Here is an 18,484-nt window from a genome sequence, read left to right as displayed (position 1 = left end):
ACATACACACTGAACATATCCAGTGATCTCTAAGGACTACATGGAAGCTGAAACCGTGTTGGTGGTGTACATTTAGGGCATCAAGATACTTTCCCACTGTATGTTCTAACTAAGCATGTACACATACTTTGATACCAATCAAGGTGTGATGTAGGGGGCTGTATGTTATGTTATTTTTTTATGAAACTGTGAGTTGCAGCAGAACCTGTAAAAAAAATACAAATTAATTAATGAAAATGGGAACAAAAAATAATGAATTTTTGGAAAGAATGATCCAGTTATACATTTTGCAACCATTGTGAAACTTACTGCTTGCACTGGGACTTGCAGAATTTTTTTCTTTGCTATCTGTCACTAGTTGTCCATAAGACGAGTGGTGATGATGGTGGTGATGTTTATGGTGATGATTATGTCTTCCGGAAGCTTTCGACATAAATGGTGTTCCTCCATTTTCTTCAACATTAAACAAGTGGAGATCACGGTTTTGTATGCCTGGTGACAATGGGTATCTGTCAAAAAAAAATAGTATAGTTACAATTTTCTTACAACTTGACTTATACAGGACACACCGGCATCTTTTGAGCCCCTGCTCTTTCCCTACACAACACCCCCTCCCCCGAAGAAGCTGACTGGGGTTGGGGTGGCTGCATCGCATGGCCAGGTGAATATAAGAGGTACTTTGCCTTCATTTATCTATATGCTTACCCATTTTCATTTGTTTCTCCACATTTATTGGCATTGGTGGGGCATGACAGGAATTCCTTTCCTGTGGACTTAGAGGTTGACTTTACATATTTTATGAATTTTCCATGTCCTGTTGTTGGTAGCACCTTGCCATTGATATGTACTGCATGGATTTTGGGCTCCAGGGTACTGTACACACTATATGAGCTATTGTATGCCTCATATATTGCAACCCACTGTTTATGGGTTTGTCAGCCTATAGGACATTTATATTCTGTTTGGCCATGTGACATCTCATGACTCTTCTCCTTATTTTAATTGTATTTTGCATTATTTATTTGAATAAAATTTGTTAATTTTGCATCATATTGTCCGCCTTTGACTTCCAGATTCTATTTGGTGTATTTAAAGAGAACCTGTCAGCAGGATTTAGCCCTATAAACCAAAGGCTTGGCCATAATGGCACTGTGATGCTGATTATTCTGACACCTGACTTAAAGGGATCCACTCAGTGGCTGATGAATACTCAATAAAATGACGTCTTGTATGTTTCATACATGGGAGCAGGGTCTTTTTTTCTGGTCCCCTCTCCCACATACACACACACCAGGCGCCTCTGCTTCTTCTACATGTCACCGAAATTCTGCGGCGCAGAAATGTAAAAAGCAGGCAGGCATTGAATAATCGGTGACCTGTACAAGAAGTAGAGGAGGCTGGGGGGGGGGGGCAAGAACCAGAAGAAGACTCTACCCCCACATCCCACCCCGAAGCACACGGAAGCAGGTTACAGAGCATAGCTGCCTGAAAAAGACTTCTGTGCACAAATCCTTAGGTAAAACTAGTGGATACGCATTCATTTTCTTTGAATTGTGCTTTGATTATGACAAAGCTAAATACAACATAAGTAGCATGCTTTATAAAACACTGAGCCTGATTCATCAAAACCTTTATGATGGCTTAAAAGCTTTGAAAAGTTGCAACATTTTGATGCAACTTGGATTTGCGCTCAAAGTTTGCAACTTTTGCCATTTTCAAACCAGTTTCTCCCAGCTCTGAAAAAATGTGGGAAGCTGTGGTAACGGTAGTGCGACAAGGGAGGGATGTCACAGCTTGTCTAATTTACGGCAAGCTGTGGTGTTCCCTACTCCAGAAATCTCACTGCAGTACCTGATCAGAGTAAGATTTGTAGCATGGCACACAAAGGCGTACGTGACACTCCAGGTTTATGAAGAGGCGTTCACCTCTTCATGAATTAGGAGCATCTGATTCCTGCACACCCTACATCAAGCAAGAATAAGGCTATGTGCATGCGTTGCGGAATTGCTACGGAAATTTCCACGGGAATTACGGAATTCCATTCCGCGGGAAATATGTGAGAAAACCGCATTTTAATTCCCGCCTTTTTCCCGCGGAAAAACTAGCTATTTGCAAGTGTAAATACCTTGCAGAATGCTAGCATTTTCCAAGCGATCTGTAGCATCGCTTGGAAAGCTGATTGACAGGTTGGTCACACTCGTCAAACATAGTGTTTGACTAGTGTGAACAACTTTTTACTATTGAGGCTGCCTATGCAGCATCAGTAGTAAAAAGATCTAATGTTAAAAATGATTAAAAAAATAAAAAATGGTATTTTTCTCTCCTTCCGGCGTCCTGTGCAGCGTTCCCGATCCTCGCGATGCTCCCGGCAGGTCCTGTTCCCAGTGATGCATTGCGACAGACAATGACCTTCGATGACGTTGCGGTCTCGTGAGACTGCGATGTCATCAAAGGTCATTGTCGCAATGAATCACTGGGAACGGGAGTTGCCGGGAGCATCGCTGAGGTCTGGGGACACTGTGAGGGACATCAGACGGTGAGAATATGATTTTTTTTTATTTTAATTCTATTTTTTACAGGGATATGGTACCCAGAGCCTGGAGGAGAATCTCCTCTCCTCCAGACCGTGGGTACCATCCGCAAATGTTCTGCTTACTTTTTGCATGGTGGGCACAGCCACATGCGGAAAGTAAGCAGAACAATGCATTCCTATGTGTGCGGATTTTCCCGCGATTCCGCACTCCGCCGCGGAAAAAGCTGCAGGATTAGCACATGTGCAGAATGCTATACGATTCCATGGGATGCTTTTTTTGTGTATTCGAGGCAAAATCACGCGTTGAAAATCGCCGTGAAAACGCAAAGAAAAGCTACATGTGAACACAGCCTAACGCCTGTCTTGATTAATTGGGCACAATGTTTATTAACTGCTTTTTCTTGTATTATTTTCAGTTCCTATGTTCAGTATACCAAAGAACACTTTTCAAGGATGTGTAGAGCTTTTCCTTTTCCAATAGTTAAAATCAAGTACACTAACTTCTTTGTAAGGCTACTTATAGTTCTTTACCATTTTCCACTGGCTGCATATCAATGTGATCAATTCAAGGTTAAAGAGATCCTATCACTTCCAAAAAAAAGATTTACTTCTTTATATGTGGGTGATCTGCAGATACATAGCATATAAATCATGCCTGGCAGACTTAATGAATCGGTGGCAACAGGGAGAAATGAACTTTTTTTTCCTCAGTGGCCTATCACTTCTATTGATGAGTGAATAGTGAAATATTCGGATTCGGGAAAATCGGCACAAATAATTTCAAATATCCTTGTATTCGTACCGAATAACGAATCCAATGCAAGTCAATGGGAAAGCCAAATATTTTTCTATTTTCTACTTTAGCCAACAAACAGGTCTGGGGGCAAGAGAAAAAAGTTGAAATGGATGGAAAGAGCTAAAACTATTTGGGAAGAGCATGGAGAAAATGACTTGCATGCCTTTCTGACTCACATATGGTATCTGGGAATAATGTTGTCAGAATATTGCAATGGTTTTACGGATTTATAAGAAGATCTACCAAACCAAAAATATATATATTTTTAAATGAAAAATACTAAGAAACATTTTTTTTCTTCATAATTACATGAAGTGAGAGTTTGACACGCTTAGACCCCTTTCACACAGTTTTTTGCCATCAGTCAAAATCCTTAGTTTTTAGAAAAAAACGGATTCTGCGACTGATGCCGCTGGATCCGTTTTTTTCTCTTAGACTTGTCTTAGCAACGGATTGTGGCAGATGGCCTCACATTTCGTCCGTCATTCGTCAGATCTGTCCAAAATAGTGAGGCTTGCGTATCTGAGCAGGCTTTGCACCAGTCGCACAACTGCACGATACATAAATGTTATTTATTTACCAATCAAATTTTTTTATATCGCCTTTATGACACACGCCAACATCAGACTCGGGGAATTACTGGTAAATAATGATGTTTGTGGTCACAGCTCATTATATGGTGAGAGTGCTGTACTCACTCAGCACATTTATTGACAATCTACTGTGCACACATGCTGCATACATATTGCAGAGCAGGCTGTCAATCAGTGTGCCAGAGAGTGATTCCAGCGCTTTTACTGTAGTGAGCGGTGACTGTGATAGCATCTTGCACCACTCTGATGACAATACACAAGTAGAAATATGTAAATATTGGCCAGTGCACCATTATTCAGAGCAATATACCCTATTTCTATAAAATTTCACTACACCATGAAAATGTGTGTATAAATCAGTGTATCCCAGAACTATCACATCACCAATTTTATGTTATTGGATTTTATCATTGTGTGATTACTATCCACAACAAAGGTTATGAATAGAGATGAGCGAACCTTTTTAGGTTTGGTTCGGGTCACTGAACCCCATTAATTTCAATTGAAGGTCATGCAAAACGTATAAACAACACTTTAAGGGGTGACAAAAAGTACTACTGTCGTTGGTGTGGGCAATGACCGAGTAGTTCGGCAAGTACCTGTTAGGGTCCAAAGTCTTAGTGCGCACCGATAACAATCCTCTGACTCATCTGGAAAATGCAAAATTGGGGGCCCTGGAGCAAAGATGGGAGGCTCGCATGGCCAAGTACCGATACAAGATTGCATATGAGAGAGGAATAGAGAACACACATGCTGATGCTTTACTCACGAATGACCTAGACCTAACCACGTAGAAGAGCTGGAGGCTGAAGAGATCCCTGAGTTTCATAGCTCTGCCAGGACGATGGCAGCAATGCAGGGACAGATCAGGGAGACGTCCAGAGGACACACGCTGGGGCGACCCAGTGACGACTGGGTACGGCTTCAACAGGAAGATGGGGAACTCGCTCAGATGAGGCAATGGATGCCCTTGAAGCAACTTCCCAGCCAAAGAGAGAGTGGTGCCCTGTCCCTGGGAGCCCTACAGATCCTTTGACAGTGGGAAAGGCTCCAGTTGGAAGATGGCCTGCTATATAGGAAGGTGCAGTTGGCACGAGAGTTGGGGGTCACCTGGCAAGTGGTTCTCCAAGAAAAGTTGCTCCGAGAGGTGGCCAAAGAAGCTCATGAGAGAGGGGCCCACTTTGGCCCAGAAAAGACATTCTAGTGACTGCAGAAGTTGGTCTACCATCCTTGACTGAAAGCCGCAGTAGATGAAGCTTGTCAGCAATGCAGGAACTGTGAGTTAGTGAAGCCCCTAGAACAGAGGGCCCCTATGCGAACCATCATGACTTCTGCTCCCCTAGAGGTGTTAATGATTGACCACTTGACTGTGGGTCCCGCCCACCTTGGATGTGAACATTATCTGGTAACGACTGATCACTTCACCAAATTCGCGGTGGTGACTCCAACCTGGGATCAGACTGCTGAGTCGGTGGCACAGGCCATTTGCAGGGACTTCATCCGAGTGTACGGTTGTCTGAAGCAGATTCACTCTGACCAAAGCACCTGCTTTCAAGGACGGGTTTTGGAAGAACTGCATCACCTGTATCAGATTGAGAAATCCAGGATGACGCCCTACCATCCTCAAGGGAATGAGGTCTGTGAATGTTTCAATCGGACGCTGATTCAGATGCTGAGAACTCTGGAGAAAGACCGGAAAGTTTGCTGGCCTGAATTTGTGGCTGAATTAGTCTGGGTGTACAACAATCGGGTGCACAGTACAACTAAATATACACCATACACCCTACTGTTCGGCCAGAAGGGGCGAGAAATCACAGAGCTGCAATTGGATCCAGAGGAGGACTATCCACGGACGGGGGTGTCCACCGGGGTTCGCGAACATCGTCATCGTTTGCAGACTCTACATCGGCTTGTGCAGACCAAGATCCGGGAACTTGAACATCATGAAGTGATTCCCCTGCAACGGATAGCTCTTAAAGCTGGGGACTGTGTGTTAGTCTGAGACAAATGTCTCCGAGCTTTCCATTGTCCCCCACATACAATCACTGGCTCGCTCTTGTTATCTGCACCTCAAAAACATTTCTAGAATTCCACCTTTTCTTACTTTTGACTTAGCAAAAACTCTTACTGTTTCTCTTATTCATTCTCATCTCGATTATTGTAACTTTCTTCTAATCGGTCTCCCTCTTACCAAACTCTCCCCCCTCAAATCTCTCTTGAATGCTGCTGCCAGGATCATATTCCTCGCCAATCGTTACACCGATGCCTCTACCTTGTGCCAGTCATTACACTGGCTACCCATCCACTCCAGAATCCAGTACAAACTTATTACCCTCACCCACAAAGCTCTCCATGGCTCAGCACCACCCTACATCTCTTCCCTTGTTTCAGTATACCATCCTACCTAAGCCCTCCGTTCTGCTAAAGACCTGAGGTTAGCAGCCTCAATAATCAGAACCTCCCACGCCCGTGTCCAAGACTATACATGTGCTGCGCCAATTCTTTGGAATGCACTTCCCAGGTCAATACGATTTGTCCCCAATCCCCAGAATTTTAAGCGTGCCCTGAAAACTCATTTATTCAGACTGGCCTACCGCCTCAACACATTAACCTAATCTATCCCTATGTGGCACAGCCAAAAGTTTTTACCATAACCAGGTTCCACGCATCATGTTCCCACATGCTTTATGCATCCAATAGCCCTCTGCATCTGTACTGTTACACACTTTAACATTATGGCTGGTCCATACAATCAGGGCAACTGTTACCTTCCACCTTTCGTGTTTCCCTTTTTTTCCTCATAGATTGTAAGCTTCCGAGCAGGGCCCTCATTCCTCTTGGTATCTGTTATGATCTATGTGATTATTGTTATGCTGTAATGTCTATTGTCTGTACAAGTCCCCTCTGAAATGTAAAGTGCTGCGGAATATGTCGGCGCTATAGAAATAAAATTTATTATTATTATTTTATTATAAATGTCCTCGAGGCAAGCTGGAGTGTCAGTGGGAAATGACCCCGCATCTGATGAAACGCCGAATTGGATCCGAAGGTCCCGTCTATGAGGTTCATCCTGAGGGTGAAGAAGGCGCTCCCACTCGAGTAGTTCTTCGGAACATGCTACGTCTTTGCTTGTCACGAGATCCCGATCAAGCAGAGATAACACCAGTTGTACCTGAAACGCTCCCCTCCACAGCTGTCGACTATGACGAGGGAGAATTCTCTGACCTGCCACCCATCGACCCAGAAGAGAAACAGGAACTTGAAGCTCTCAAACTGGCTGCTCCATTAAACCTGGGTGCATCCTCGTCCTCGCCCGCTCAACCTGACTCCAATACTCAATCTGACGCCACTACTCCACCTGATTTAAGCCGTACAGAACGGACAACAGCAGGAATACCACACAACCGATATGAACAAGACTAATTTATTTGGTAGTGGATCATCCAAGAGCTGGAGGAATGCCAATGTTTAATGCAAGAACTCCCGCCCTTGAAAAGGCAAACTAAAAGAGAGAGGGAGTGTAAGAAGAAGGACCACGCCGTGGGTACCTGCTCTGTGCCAGTTCTAGAACTGTGGGGGCTGTCTCCTCTGTTGTCCGGGGAAAAGCTTATGGGACCGGACTAATCATTGCATGCTGAAGCAGGGGGCGTGGTTAAGGGGGTACAGCTTCAGCGCAGGCGAAAACAGGCAGACTTGGAGGGAACAGTCAGCGCGCAACAGGGACCAGTGAGTGCTCCGGTCCTGGAGTATCCGTACCGCACAGGCCCTCACCCGAGCATTGCCGCCGCTGCTGGCAGAGACTGTGAAGAGAGACATGCAGTGTGCCCATTGGTCGCCATGAAGTGAGGTGCCAAACGCTCCAGGCCTGTCAGTACTGTGTGTGTGCCGCCTAAGAAAGACCGGGTGCAGGACCATCATTTGCGCCCGGACTCCCCAGTGTATATCTGATGGACCACGGTGTGCGCAGACAGTGTGGTGGCCCACACTCCCCCAGCTTCATCAGTATATGGATTAGGGGCAGCGGAAGGTACTGGAGACAAACCACAGCCGCCAGAAGACGGATCCGCGTTACCTTCAGGACCCCCATCGGACAAGTGCCATGCCAGCTGTTGTCAGCATCATCACCTGCTCTGTGATTCATCCCATCCTGAGAAACGTCTGACAGGATAAGTTGACCCAACAAGAACTGTTGATGCCCTTTCTGCTATTCTTTAACTCTGCATACTATTTACACTTTGAACTGTTTACATGCGTTAACCATTTACCTCCCAGCATGGAGTATTCCTCTGTTGAAGTAAAGTTATTAGCTCTTGCTCTGCCTTCTATCTGTCACTGCATCCCACAACCTGCTCACAGACATTGAACAGTGTCAAGATACTCAGATGTCAATGGCGGGAGCAGGTGGTCACTTGATTGCAAGTATGTGATTTGTATACATGTGGTCACATGCAGACAAGGCACTCTCTGTCTATCTCAATTCACTTGTATAGAGTGAGGCCGAACACATCTAGTCAGAATTTGGCTGGAAGTATGTAGATCGAATACTTGAGATCACTTGACTGCACACTCTTTCTGCTAGCATCAGAGAATCCTGACAGTTGTGAAGTCTGCAATCACAATGCATAACTGCTCACTTTCATCCCAAATCTGGACAACCCCTTTATGTGTGCCTTATGATTGAGTGACTTTGGATTTAGGAAGTTTAGAAGGGTGAAACTTATATTAGTTCAGTGTTTATTTTTACTTGTTTGTTTCCTGTGTTTGTGAAATGTGCTCTTTTTTTTACAATGCCATCCAGTGAATATCTTGCTGCATGTATGAAATCCTTTACCCAGAAGGGTGGTTTGCACAATAATGACCGGGCCAATTTTTACAATTCTGACCACTGTCCCTTTATGAGGTAATAACTCTGGAACGCTTCCATGGATCCCCGTGATTCTGACAGTGTTTTCTCATGACATATTGTACTTCATGTTAGTAGTAAAATTTCATTCATATAACTTGCATTTATTTGTGAAAAATATGGAAATTTGGCAAAAAATTTGAAAATTTCGCAATTTTCCAAATTGAATTTTTATGCCCTTAAATCACAGAGATATGCCAGGCAAAAAACTTAATAAGTAGCATTTCCCACATGTTTACTTTACATCAGCACAATTTTGAAACCAAAATTTTTTTTGTTGGGAAGTTATAAGGGTTAAAAGTTGACCAGCGATTTCTCATTTTTACAACACCATTTTATTTTTAGGGACCACATCACATTTTATGTCACTTTGAGGGGTCTATATGATAGAAAATACCCAAAAGTGACACCATTCTAAAACTGTACCCCTCAAGGTGCTCAAAACCACATTCAAAAAGTTTATAAACCCTTAAGGTGCTTCACAGGAATTTTTTGAATGTTTAAAAAAAAATGAACATTAAATCTCTTTTTCACAAAAAAAATAATTCAGGTCCAATTTTTTTTATTTTACCAAGGGTAACAGGAGAAAATGGACTGCCAAAGTTATTGTGCAATTTGTCCTGAGTACGCTGATATCTGATATGTCAGGGTGAACCAGTGTGTCGGCGCATGACAGAGCTCAGAAGGGAAAGAGCGCCGTTTGACTTTTTCAATGCAAAATTGGCTGGAATTCAGATGAGACACCATGTCACGTTTGGAGAGCGCCTGATGTGCCTAAACAGTGGAAACCCCCCACAAGTGACCCCATTTTTGAAACTAGACCCCCAAGGAACTTATCTAGATGTGTGGTGAGCACTTTGAACCCACAAGTGCTTCACAGAAGTTTATAACGTAGAGCCATAAAAATAAAAAAAATCACATTTTTTTCCCACAAAAATAATTTTTTTGCCCCCAATTTTTTATTTTCCCAAGGGTAACAGGAGAAATTGGACCCAAAAGTTGTTATGCAATTTGTCTTGAGTAGGCTGATACCCCATATGTGGGGGCAAAACACTGTTTGTGTGCATGGCAGAGCTTGGAAGGGAAAGAGCACTGTTTGACTTTTTCAACACAGAATTGGCTGGAATTGAGATCAGACGCCACGTTGCGTTTGGATAGCACCTGATGTGCCTAAACAGTGGAAACCCCCTAATTCTAACTCCAACCCTAACCCCAACACACCCCTTAGGCCAGGGTCACACTAGAGAGAAATACGGACAAGTCAGAGGCATAAAAACCAAGCATTGCACATGGACCAATGATTCACTATGGGGTAGCTCCCATCAGCCGTATATTTCTCACGCGTATTTTACAGTCCGAGCCAATCGCAGCATGCTGCGATTGTCAGCGTATTCCGGCCGAAATGCACCAATGCAAGTCTATGGGTTCACAAAAAATACAGATTACGCACGGACCAGAAGTGTGACTTGCAAGAATTACGCACCCGATGTCCTTTAGAAAAGGCGGCAATTCAGTTGGCGATACAGTAAAATCACACTGACAGGTTTAATAAAGAAACAAAAGAATAGATATATACACATAGAATACATATACTGTGTGTGTGTGTGTGTGTGTGTGTGTATATATATATATATATATACACACATGTCACTGAGACACATATACATTACTGAGCGTCTCCCCAAGGTAAACAGACATGCTGCGTTCTAAAAAGACGCGCCACATGTCCGATTTTGCGGGTGTGTCACCCACGTATTAGGACACATAGTGGAGATGGGATTTCATAAAATCCCCTCCACTATGCTGTAACATCTGGACACTGGGGATTAAACGCTGCGGCTGTATGCAGCATTCAATCCGCAGCAAATCTGGATGTAATCCTGAACGTGGAAACATACCCTTAATTTACAGGGCTATAGCCTGTTCTGAAATGACCATACAAATTAGAATCCCCAGAGGGGTTTTCTTATATATAAAATCGTCCCGGAGTGATAAAATATGTGAAGCTAATGAAAACGTGGAGATAAGAGGAGAGAAAATGAATAATGAAATACTGAAAGGGGCTTGTTATAAGATAACGAAAGCTGCAGAAAATATCCTCATAAGGCAAATAGACGAGCAAAGAAAACAGTTCTTTTGTCAATAATGGAGTTGACAACTGGTGCAGAACCCAACAAGAGAGGGGCACTCGTAGACCCAATTTTAACTAATAGCCAAATTGAATATTATATATGTGTGTTAATAGTGATCAAAAAATAATACGTGTTCATGTATCCTTTAATAAGATGTGTAGTAAAGAGACTGCAAGGACACTAAACTTCTGGAATTTCCATAGGCTGAGAGATGATTGCAGTGCCATAAACTGTGACAATGTAATTGAAAACATAAATGCACAAAGTAAATGGGAAACGATAAACATTCTGAATAAGACTTGTAAACATTATATATCCTATGGAAATAAACCAGAAATAGAAGGAAACCACTATGGGGCTAAATAGAGCTTTAAGGGGCACAATATATAACAAGAAGAAAGCTTTTAGAGAATTACATCAAGAGGGTAGTAACAAGACATTAAATAATTATAGGCACAAGAATCAATTGTGTAAAAAAATGAAGGAAGAAAAGATTGAGACAGAAGCTCATTGCAAAATAATGTAAAAATAATGCAAAACGTATTCTTCAACTACATTTGGAAGAGGAAGAAAGAAGGGCCAATCAGCAATACACCTTTTTCTCTACAATGTTTACACAAGAATATCCCATGACAGATTACATGATCAAGAGAATTATAAATTCTCAATTAAATGTCACCTGCTTAGCCTGGCAGGATGAACAGCTTTGTCTCATAAACAATGACCTAGACAAATCACTGGGCAAAGACAGCATACACTCCCAAGAACTGCAAGAAATAACAACAGTGATAGACAATTATTTTTAATATTTACAGATTCAGTAATAACAGAATCTGTACCATAGGACTGGCCTATACCAAATGTGTTGCCAATATTGTAAAAAGGGGCAAAATCTGAGTTTGAAAATTATAGGCTTGTAAATTTAACCTCTACTGTGGACAAAATCTTTGAGGGTTTTCTAAGAGATGTTGTTCTAGAGTATCGCAATAAGAATAACTGGGACGACCTCACACCCAGGGCTGTGGGGTACTCTATACCGGGCCTGATGAGCTTCAATGGGAGATGTCACGGCAGCTGGGACCCGGCCCGTGGCCCTGGGCACCCATTGTAAAAGGGAAATGTTCAGTGTGCTTATGATGAGTGATTTGTGACATCACCTGTGGTGTTCGGCAATAGAGATGTAAGCCAACGCTGCAGACAGATCCTCTGGGACAGATGGTGTGGTGCAGCAGTGATGGTATAGCCCTCCACAGGCTGGGCTGTAGTCCCAGGGCAGTGTAAGTGAAGTGATACGTAGATGGTGTAGTGTCAGGCGCAAGGGATGTAGCAGTGCTGGGCAGGTTGGCGCAGGAATAAGTGGAGGACACCAGCTCATGTAGTTCCAAAGCTTTACTCACAGTCTGTTGCAGGTACAGGTGCCCGCATCCGTGCCGTGTCCTCTGGGTTAGGAGCTTAGCCAACTTCCAGGCAAGATGAAGTACTCCTTTCCAACACTCTGCCAACATATGTGCCTTTTCTGAACGTCTCCTCTTATAGCGCCTTTGAATGAAGTACTCCTAGTACTGAGTTACACTGGAGTTCCTCCTGTCAGATGTTTGGCTCACTAATATGTTGCTGTTGTGCCCCCAAGTCTTGTGTGGGAATAAAGTGGTCGCTACTTCTATTCCTCCGGTGTCTGCTGCAGGACCATTAGTATCCGTGCAACCTCGGGGACCGGAGCCCGGCCTTGCGCTTAGAACTTGAAAAGGGTTCTCCTCTAACCCTGGTCCTTGTTCTCTTATTCTCCTTACATTCCGTGCTAATCCTTCTTCCCAATGGAAAATCAAGCTTCCAGATCACTGTGGCCTGCTGCAGCACTTCCTTCTTCCATCCCTCTCCCAGGGATCTTCTCTATCTCACACTCTGTCCTTCTACATCCTCACTCATTGACTGAAAGACTGACTGACTGACTCAACTCTTCCCGCTCTTTTGTGCGAACTAAACTCCACCCACATCCCAGCATGTTTTGCTTTCCAAGCAGGGAGCCACCAAGGGTTGCTATGCTACACTCCAATCAGGGAGCTGCCGAAGGTGCTTTGCTACACTACTTTGTGGTGTGGGGTGCAGGTGTTGGAGTGTGGTCAGGTGTCTCCACCTTACCTGGATGGTGGGGTACCACACCTCAGGAGGAGGTGCAGTACCTCTGTGGCGACTGAACCCTCAGGGACGCCACATAACTTTATCATACAAAAAAAATGATTTACGTATGATCAGACCAGTCAAATTAATCTGGTTAGATTCTATGAGGAGGTAATTTCCTCACTGGACTAGGGTAATGATTTCGATATTATCTATCAAGACTTTTTCAAAGACTTTTGATACGGTGCCACCTAAAGGGTTGGAATATGTAATGAGAGTAATGTGACTAGTAGAAAGGATATGTTACTGGGTTAACATCTATGTGAAGAAATACCATGTGCACTAACAGAATAGATGCCTTAGTAGGTTCGCACCCCATATGCCAAAATAGTGAAAAACGAGGCACTCAGCTTAAGGATACTGCAGCCAAGATAAAACGTTTCGGCCACAAACTGTCTTCTTCAATTGCCGGCTGTAAAGAGGCAAGTAGGTTTGTAATAAATACATGTGCATGCATCAGACACATATCTGCAATTTGTAGGCTTGGATAAGCTGGTATAGACCAGATAAACTGGTAAGGCAGAGGACCGGGAGGTGAGAGGTGTAAGCGTGTCAGTCAGCGATGCGGCGTCCACGCTAGTCAGATGGTCATTGGCTAACTTCAAATGGGCCTCGACATATCCTGGCATGAACAGGGTGACCTTGCATGCCCTGCAGGATTTTATTCCATGACGGTGTAGTATGTTATTTCTGATAATGTTTGAGACTGCGGTCCCAGCTCTATTCAGGTCATTGACTTGTAAAAACAAGTATGCTATAGATCGATTTCCTATGCCATATTAAAGTCTATTGTGATATAACAACCAGCCTCTGACATACAGTTTTATATTCATATAACTGATCTACAGTATACTGTCAATCTTGCCTAAATATCAGTTTGCTGCCACATTGTTCAAAATATATTTTTAAGTAGTTAGGTAACATTATATACACTCACTGGCCACTTTATTAGGTACACCTGTCCAACTGTGTGTTAAGACTTAATTTCTAATCTGCCAATCACATGGCGGCAACTCAGTGCATTTAGGCATGTAGACATGGTCAAGACAATCTCCTGCAGTTCAAACCGAGCATCAGTATGGGGAAGAAAGGTGATTTGAGTGCCTTTGAACGTGGCATGATTGTTGGTGCCAGAAGGGCTGGTCTGAGTATTTCAGAAACTGCTGATCTACTGGGATTTTCACGCACAACCATCTCTAGGGTTTACAGAGAATGGTCCGAAAAAGAAAAAAAATCCAGTGAGCGGCAGTTCTGTGGCCGGAAATGCCTTGTTGATGCCAGAGGTCAGAGGAGAATGGGCAGACTGGTTCGAGCTGATAGAAAGGCAACAGTGACTCAAATTGCCACCCGTTACAACCAAGGTAGGCAGAAGAGCATCTCTGAACGCACAGTGCGTCGAACTTTGAGGCAGATGGGCTACAGCAGCAGAAGACCACACCGGGTACCACTCCTCTCAGCTAAGAACAGGAAACTGAGGCTACAATTTGCACAAGCTCATCGAAATTGGACAGTAGAAGATTGGAAAAAGGTTGCCTGGTCTGATGAGTCTCGATTTCTGCTGCGACATTCGGATGGTAGGGTCAGAATTTGGCGTAAACAACATGAAAGCATGGATCCATCCTGCCTTGTATCAACGGTTCAGGCTGGTGGTGGTGGTGTCATGGTGTGGGGAATTTTTTCTTGGCACTCTTTGGGCCCCTTGGTACCAATTGAGCATCGTTGCAACGCCACAGCCTACCTGAGTATTGTTGCTGACCATGTCCATCCCTTTATGACCACAATGTACCCAACATCTGATGGCTACTTTCAGCAGGATAATGCGCCATGTCATAAAGCTCGAATCATCTCAGATTGGTTTCTTGAACATGACAATGAGTTCACTGTACTCAAATGGCCTCCTCAGTCACCAGATCTCAATCCAATAGAGCATCTTTGGGATGTGGTGGAACGGGAGATTCGCATCAGGGATGTGCAGCCGACAAATCTGCGCCAACTGTGTGATGCCATCATGTCAATATGGTCCAAAATCTCTGAGGAATGCTTCCAGCACCTTGTTGAATCTCTGCCACGAAGAATTGAGGCAGTTCTGAAGGCAAAAGGGGGTCCAACCCGTTACTAGCATGGTGTACCTAATAAAGTGGCCAGTGAGTGTATACTGTATGTATATTGAGAGAGTGTAACATATAATTAAAATGAAAATTATAAGTTTTATCCCAATTATCACACTGTTTTCTCTAAGGATATGTCAATATTATGTGGTAAAGCGTTAATATTCACTACGAAATTAAAATATGCTAAAAATAATGGAATAAGATTGTGGCCTATTTTATATTCCTATTGCTCTACTTAACTTACTAAAAGACTAATTCTCTCCTATCAAACTATTTTCTACTCAGTAATAAGAACAAATGATAGCAAAATGAGCCGGAAAACTTAGTCAACCACATATTAACAATGAATGTACTGGTGACCACCATCAAGATTCCAGCACATCATGAGACAGTGCAGGACACTATGTATGTGTATATATATATATATATATATATATATATTATAAACACCAACGAGAGACAGTGTAACAAGTCCGGTATATAAAAATTGAAATAGAAATCTTTATTGTAAACAGTTGAGGCACAATAGAGCTAAAAAGTGACACTACAAAAATAGCAGTGCATAGTGAGCCGCAAGTAAATAAATAATAAATAAATATATAGCTAAAGTAACCCATTGGCAGTGTGAAAACAAGTATTGTATAGGCAAAAAATGATACATAGAAATGCCATCCAAATAAAGGGAACAATCCCTGGCTAGACCATAAAGAGTGGAAATGCTGCCTAGACATTGACTTACTATAATCACATACCTAATGGGAAATGCAGCTCAGTATACACAGCCGTTCTCTAAGGATATGTCAATATTATGTGGTAAAGCGTTAATATTCACTACGAAATTAAAATATGCTAAAAATAATGGAATAAGATTGTGGCTTATTTTATATTCCTATTGCTCTACTTAACTTACTAAAAGACTAATTCTCTCCTATCAAACTATTTTCTACTCAGGACAGAAGGAGAGCATGAGTAGCTATCTTTTATCTAGGTCGTGTCCGGTATAAGTGACTGCATCACATTTGGATCCTAACAAGAGATATGTGATGTTGCAAGAAACCCTAGTAAGTAGCCCTCTCTTAAGTTGCGATATCTATGTTCCAAATACAGCTTTGACCAAATTCTTCAATGGGATTTTATATAGTCTCGTGTCTATTCCCAGCAGCTATAATTTCAGAAGGAGATTTTAACATGATATTCTCTGGAAAACTAATAGACTTTCCTATGGGCTCTTTCAGATGTCAATGTGTCTGGTATGTGTGATGACAGTTTTAACACATACCGACTACATTTACACATGTAGACACATTCAAATGAATGGGTAAGTGCACATGTCTGTGTGTTTCCATGGGCTGTGTGTGTTTTTCAACATCCCGCACACGTATGATATCCGTGTATCATCAGTGTTACATGTACCGGTGCACGGGAAGCAGCAGTACAATTAGCGCTGTTACCTGGCTCCGGGTACTGAAGACGGCTCTCCTCTTTCTCCCCTGCTCTGTCGGGGATCAGCGCAAGCAGAGGATAATGTTGAGATTTATTTTCAACTGATAAGAGGGAGAGCTGGTGGGGGCTTATGAAACTATTACTCCCATCAGCCTACACCTGCTGCCATTAATAACAGTGAGAGCAGACAGCGGCCGATGGAGGTATTTCATCAGCCGCTGCTTGCACTATAAATAAATAAAACAGTGTGGGTTCCCCTGTATTTTTGATAACCAGCCTGTGATGGCAGGCATTGGGGTCTTCAACAGACCCCCCACTGTCATAGCAAATCATTAGAGCCCCGCAAGCACGTCGTAGGGTAGCTGATGGGTGCACTTTGTTAAAGGGGTTGTCCAGTCTTTCTGCTAGAACTCTGCAGTCACTGTATGTGACTGCGACTTAGGAATCATTCATCGCATGCATCACATGTGAGAATTCTCTGGTGTTGATAAGAGTGAGTGGTCATGTGACCACAAATGTGATTTCCACACTTCCGGCCATATTCAGACTAGACATGTGTGGCCTCGGTCAATACACGTCTAGATGTAATGTGGCCAGATGTAAAGAAATCACATACTTATCGTCACAAACCACACCAGAGAATCTCCCAGGATGTGAGGCTCGCTGTAAGGATTCAGAAGTCTACAGACACATAGAATGACTGCAGACCTTCAGCATAAGACTGGACATCATGTGCAACTGTACTGAGCCTGCATTATAATGCTGCACTATAATGCTGGCTCAGCCTGTGAGCCTGCTCTATGTACGTGCTCCCAAATTGTGCCGTACATGTATGACACATGTCAGTAAGGTGTTAAAGTAATCATGATACTTGATAACGGATGTGCCTAGGGACTGGTTTTGTGCGGGATAAGTTAGGGGCTTTATAGGTAACATTTTGAGATACATAATAATTTTGATTGCTTCCAGAATAAGGCTGGATCACATTCTTGTGTTCTACGCTGAACACTTACATTGGAGTTTCCATCTAAATTCCTCAAAAATGCAATCCAGACAAAACCCCCACGGAACCAAAAACCAAGAGGCAGATGGAGGCACTTCGTACTCCATTTGGCGTCTGCTCAGGTGGTCTCCATCTTTTTAGACATAATCTGTTTTTGCCCACACTAGTGCAGTAAAAAAAACGCCTAAAATAATGGGACACCGCTGAAACAGAGACCAGACGGAGTATAAAGTGACTCAATCTGCCTCATAAGTGAATGGTTCCCTTGTGGGAATTTACATGGAAACCCCGATGTAAACATTTAGCGGAGGATAAATGTGAGCCGAGCCTTAATCCATTTTTTGGGAGATAGAATAAACAAATAGACACAGCAGTACAAGAGTAGATCTAATTTTTATTTTTGTGTAGTTCACTCTGCGGTATAAGTGATAAGGCGGATTTATTCTTTGGATCGGTACGATTACAGTGAAAATTCTTTTTTTTATAATGATTATCATTTTTGTCGCCATATTCTGAGAACTGAAACTTTTTTTATCTTTTTGGTGAACCGAACTATATAAGGGCTTATTTTTTGCAACTAATTGAAGCTTCTTTTGGTACCACTGTGATTCTGAAAAATCTGAATAAAAAGCAATCAAAAATGTTATGCACCCCGTAACATTTTTTGATCACTTTTTATCCAGATTTTTCAGATTGACAATGAATAAAAACCAGCAACTCAATTATTGTTTTTACATTTTTTTTTTTTTGTTCACCGTGCGGCGTAAGTGATTAGACAACTTTATTGTTTGA

General features: G+C 42.7%; 1 protein-coding gene across 4 annotated transcripts in view; it reads right to left on the bottom strand.

Annotated features, from left to right (window-relative positions):
* Positions 1-18,484, bottom strand: part of EPB41L4B (erythrocyte membrane protein band 4.1 like 4B) — a 1,031,490-nt gene that overhangs the window by 361,060 nt on the left and 651,946 nt on the right. For 2 of the 4 annotated variants that reach the window (XM_073587745.1, XM_073587749.1), the window contains one exon: positions 310-509. In XM_073587745.1, coding sequence (XP_073443846.1) covers positions 310-509 — 200 coding nt within the window. Of the gene's footprint in view, positions 1-63; positions 206-309; positions 510-18,484 lie in introns of those variants that run through there. The other 2 variants (XM_073587747.1, XM_073587750.1) reach the window with 2 other exon arrangements.

The sequence above is a fragment of the Dendrobates tinctorius genome, unplaced genomic scaffold, assembly GCF_039654945.1.
Source record: "Dendrobates tinctorius isolate UK_male_01 unplaced genomic scaffold, ASM3965494v1 ptg000102l, whole genome shotgun sequence".
Taxonomy (NCBI): Eukaryota; Metazoa; Chordata; class Amphibia; order Anura; family Dendrobatidae; genus Dendrobates; species Dendrobates tinctorius.
The sequence above is the reverse complement of the archived record's forward strand: the minus strand, read 5'-3'. Positions and strand labels throughout refer to the sequence as shown.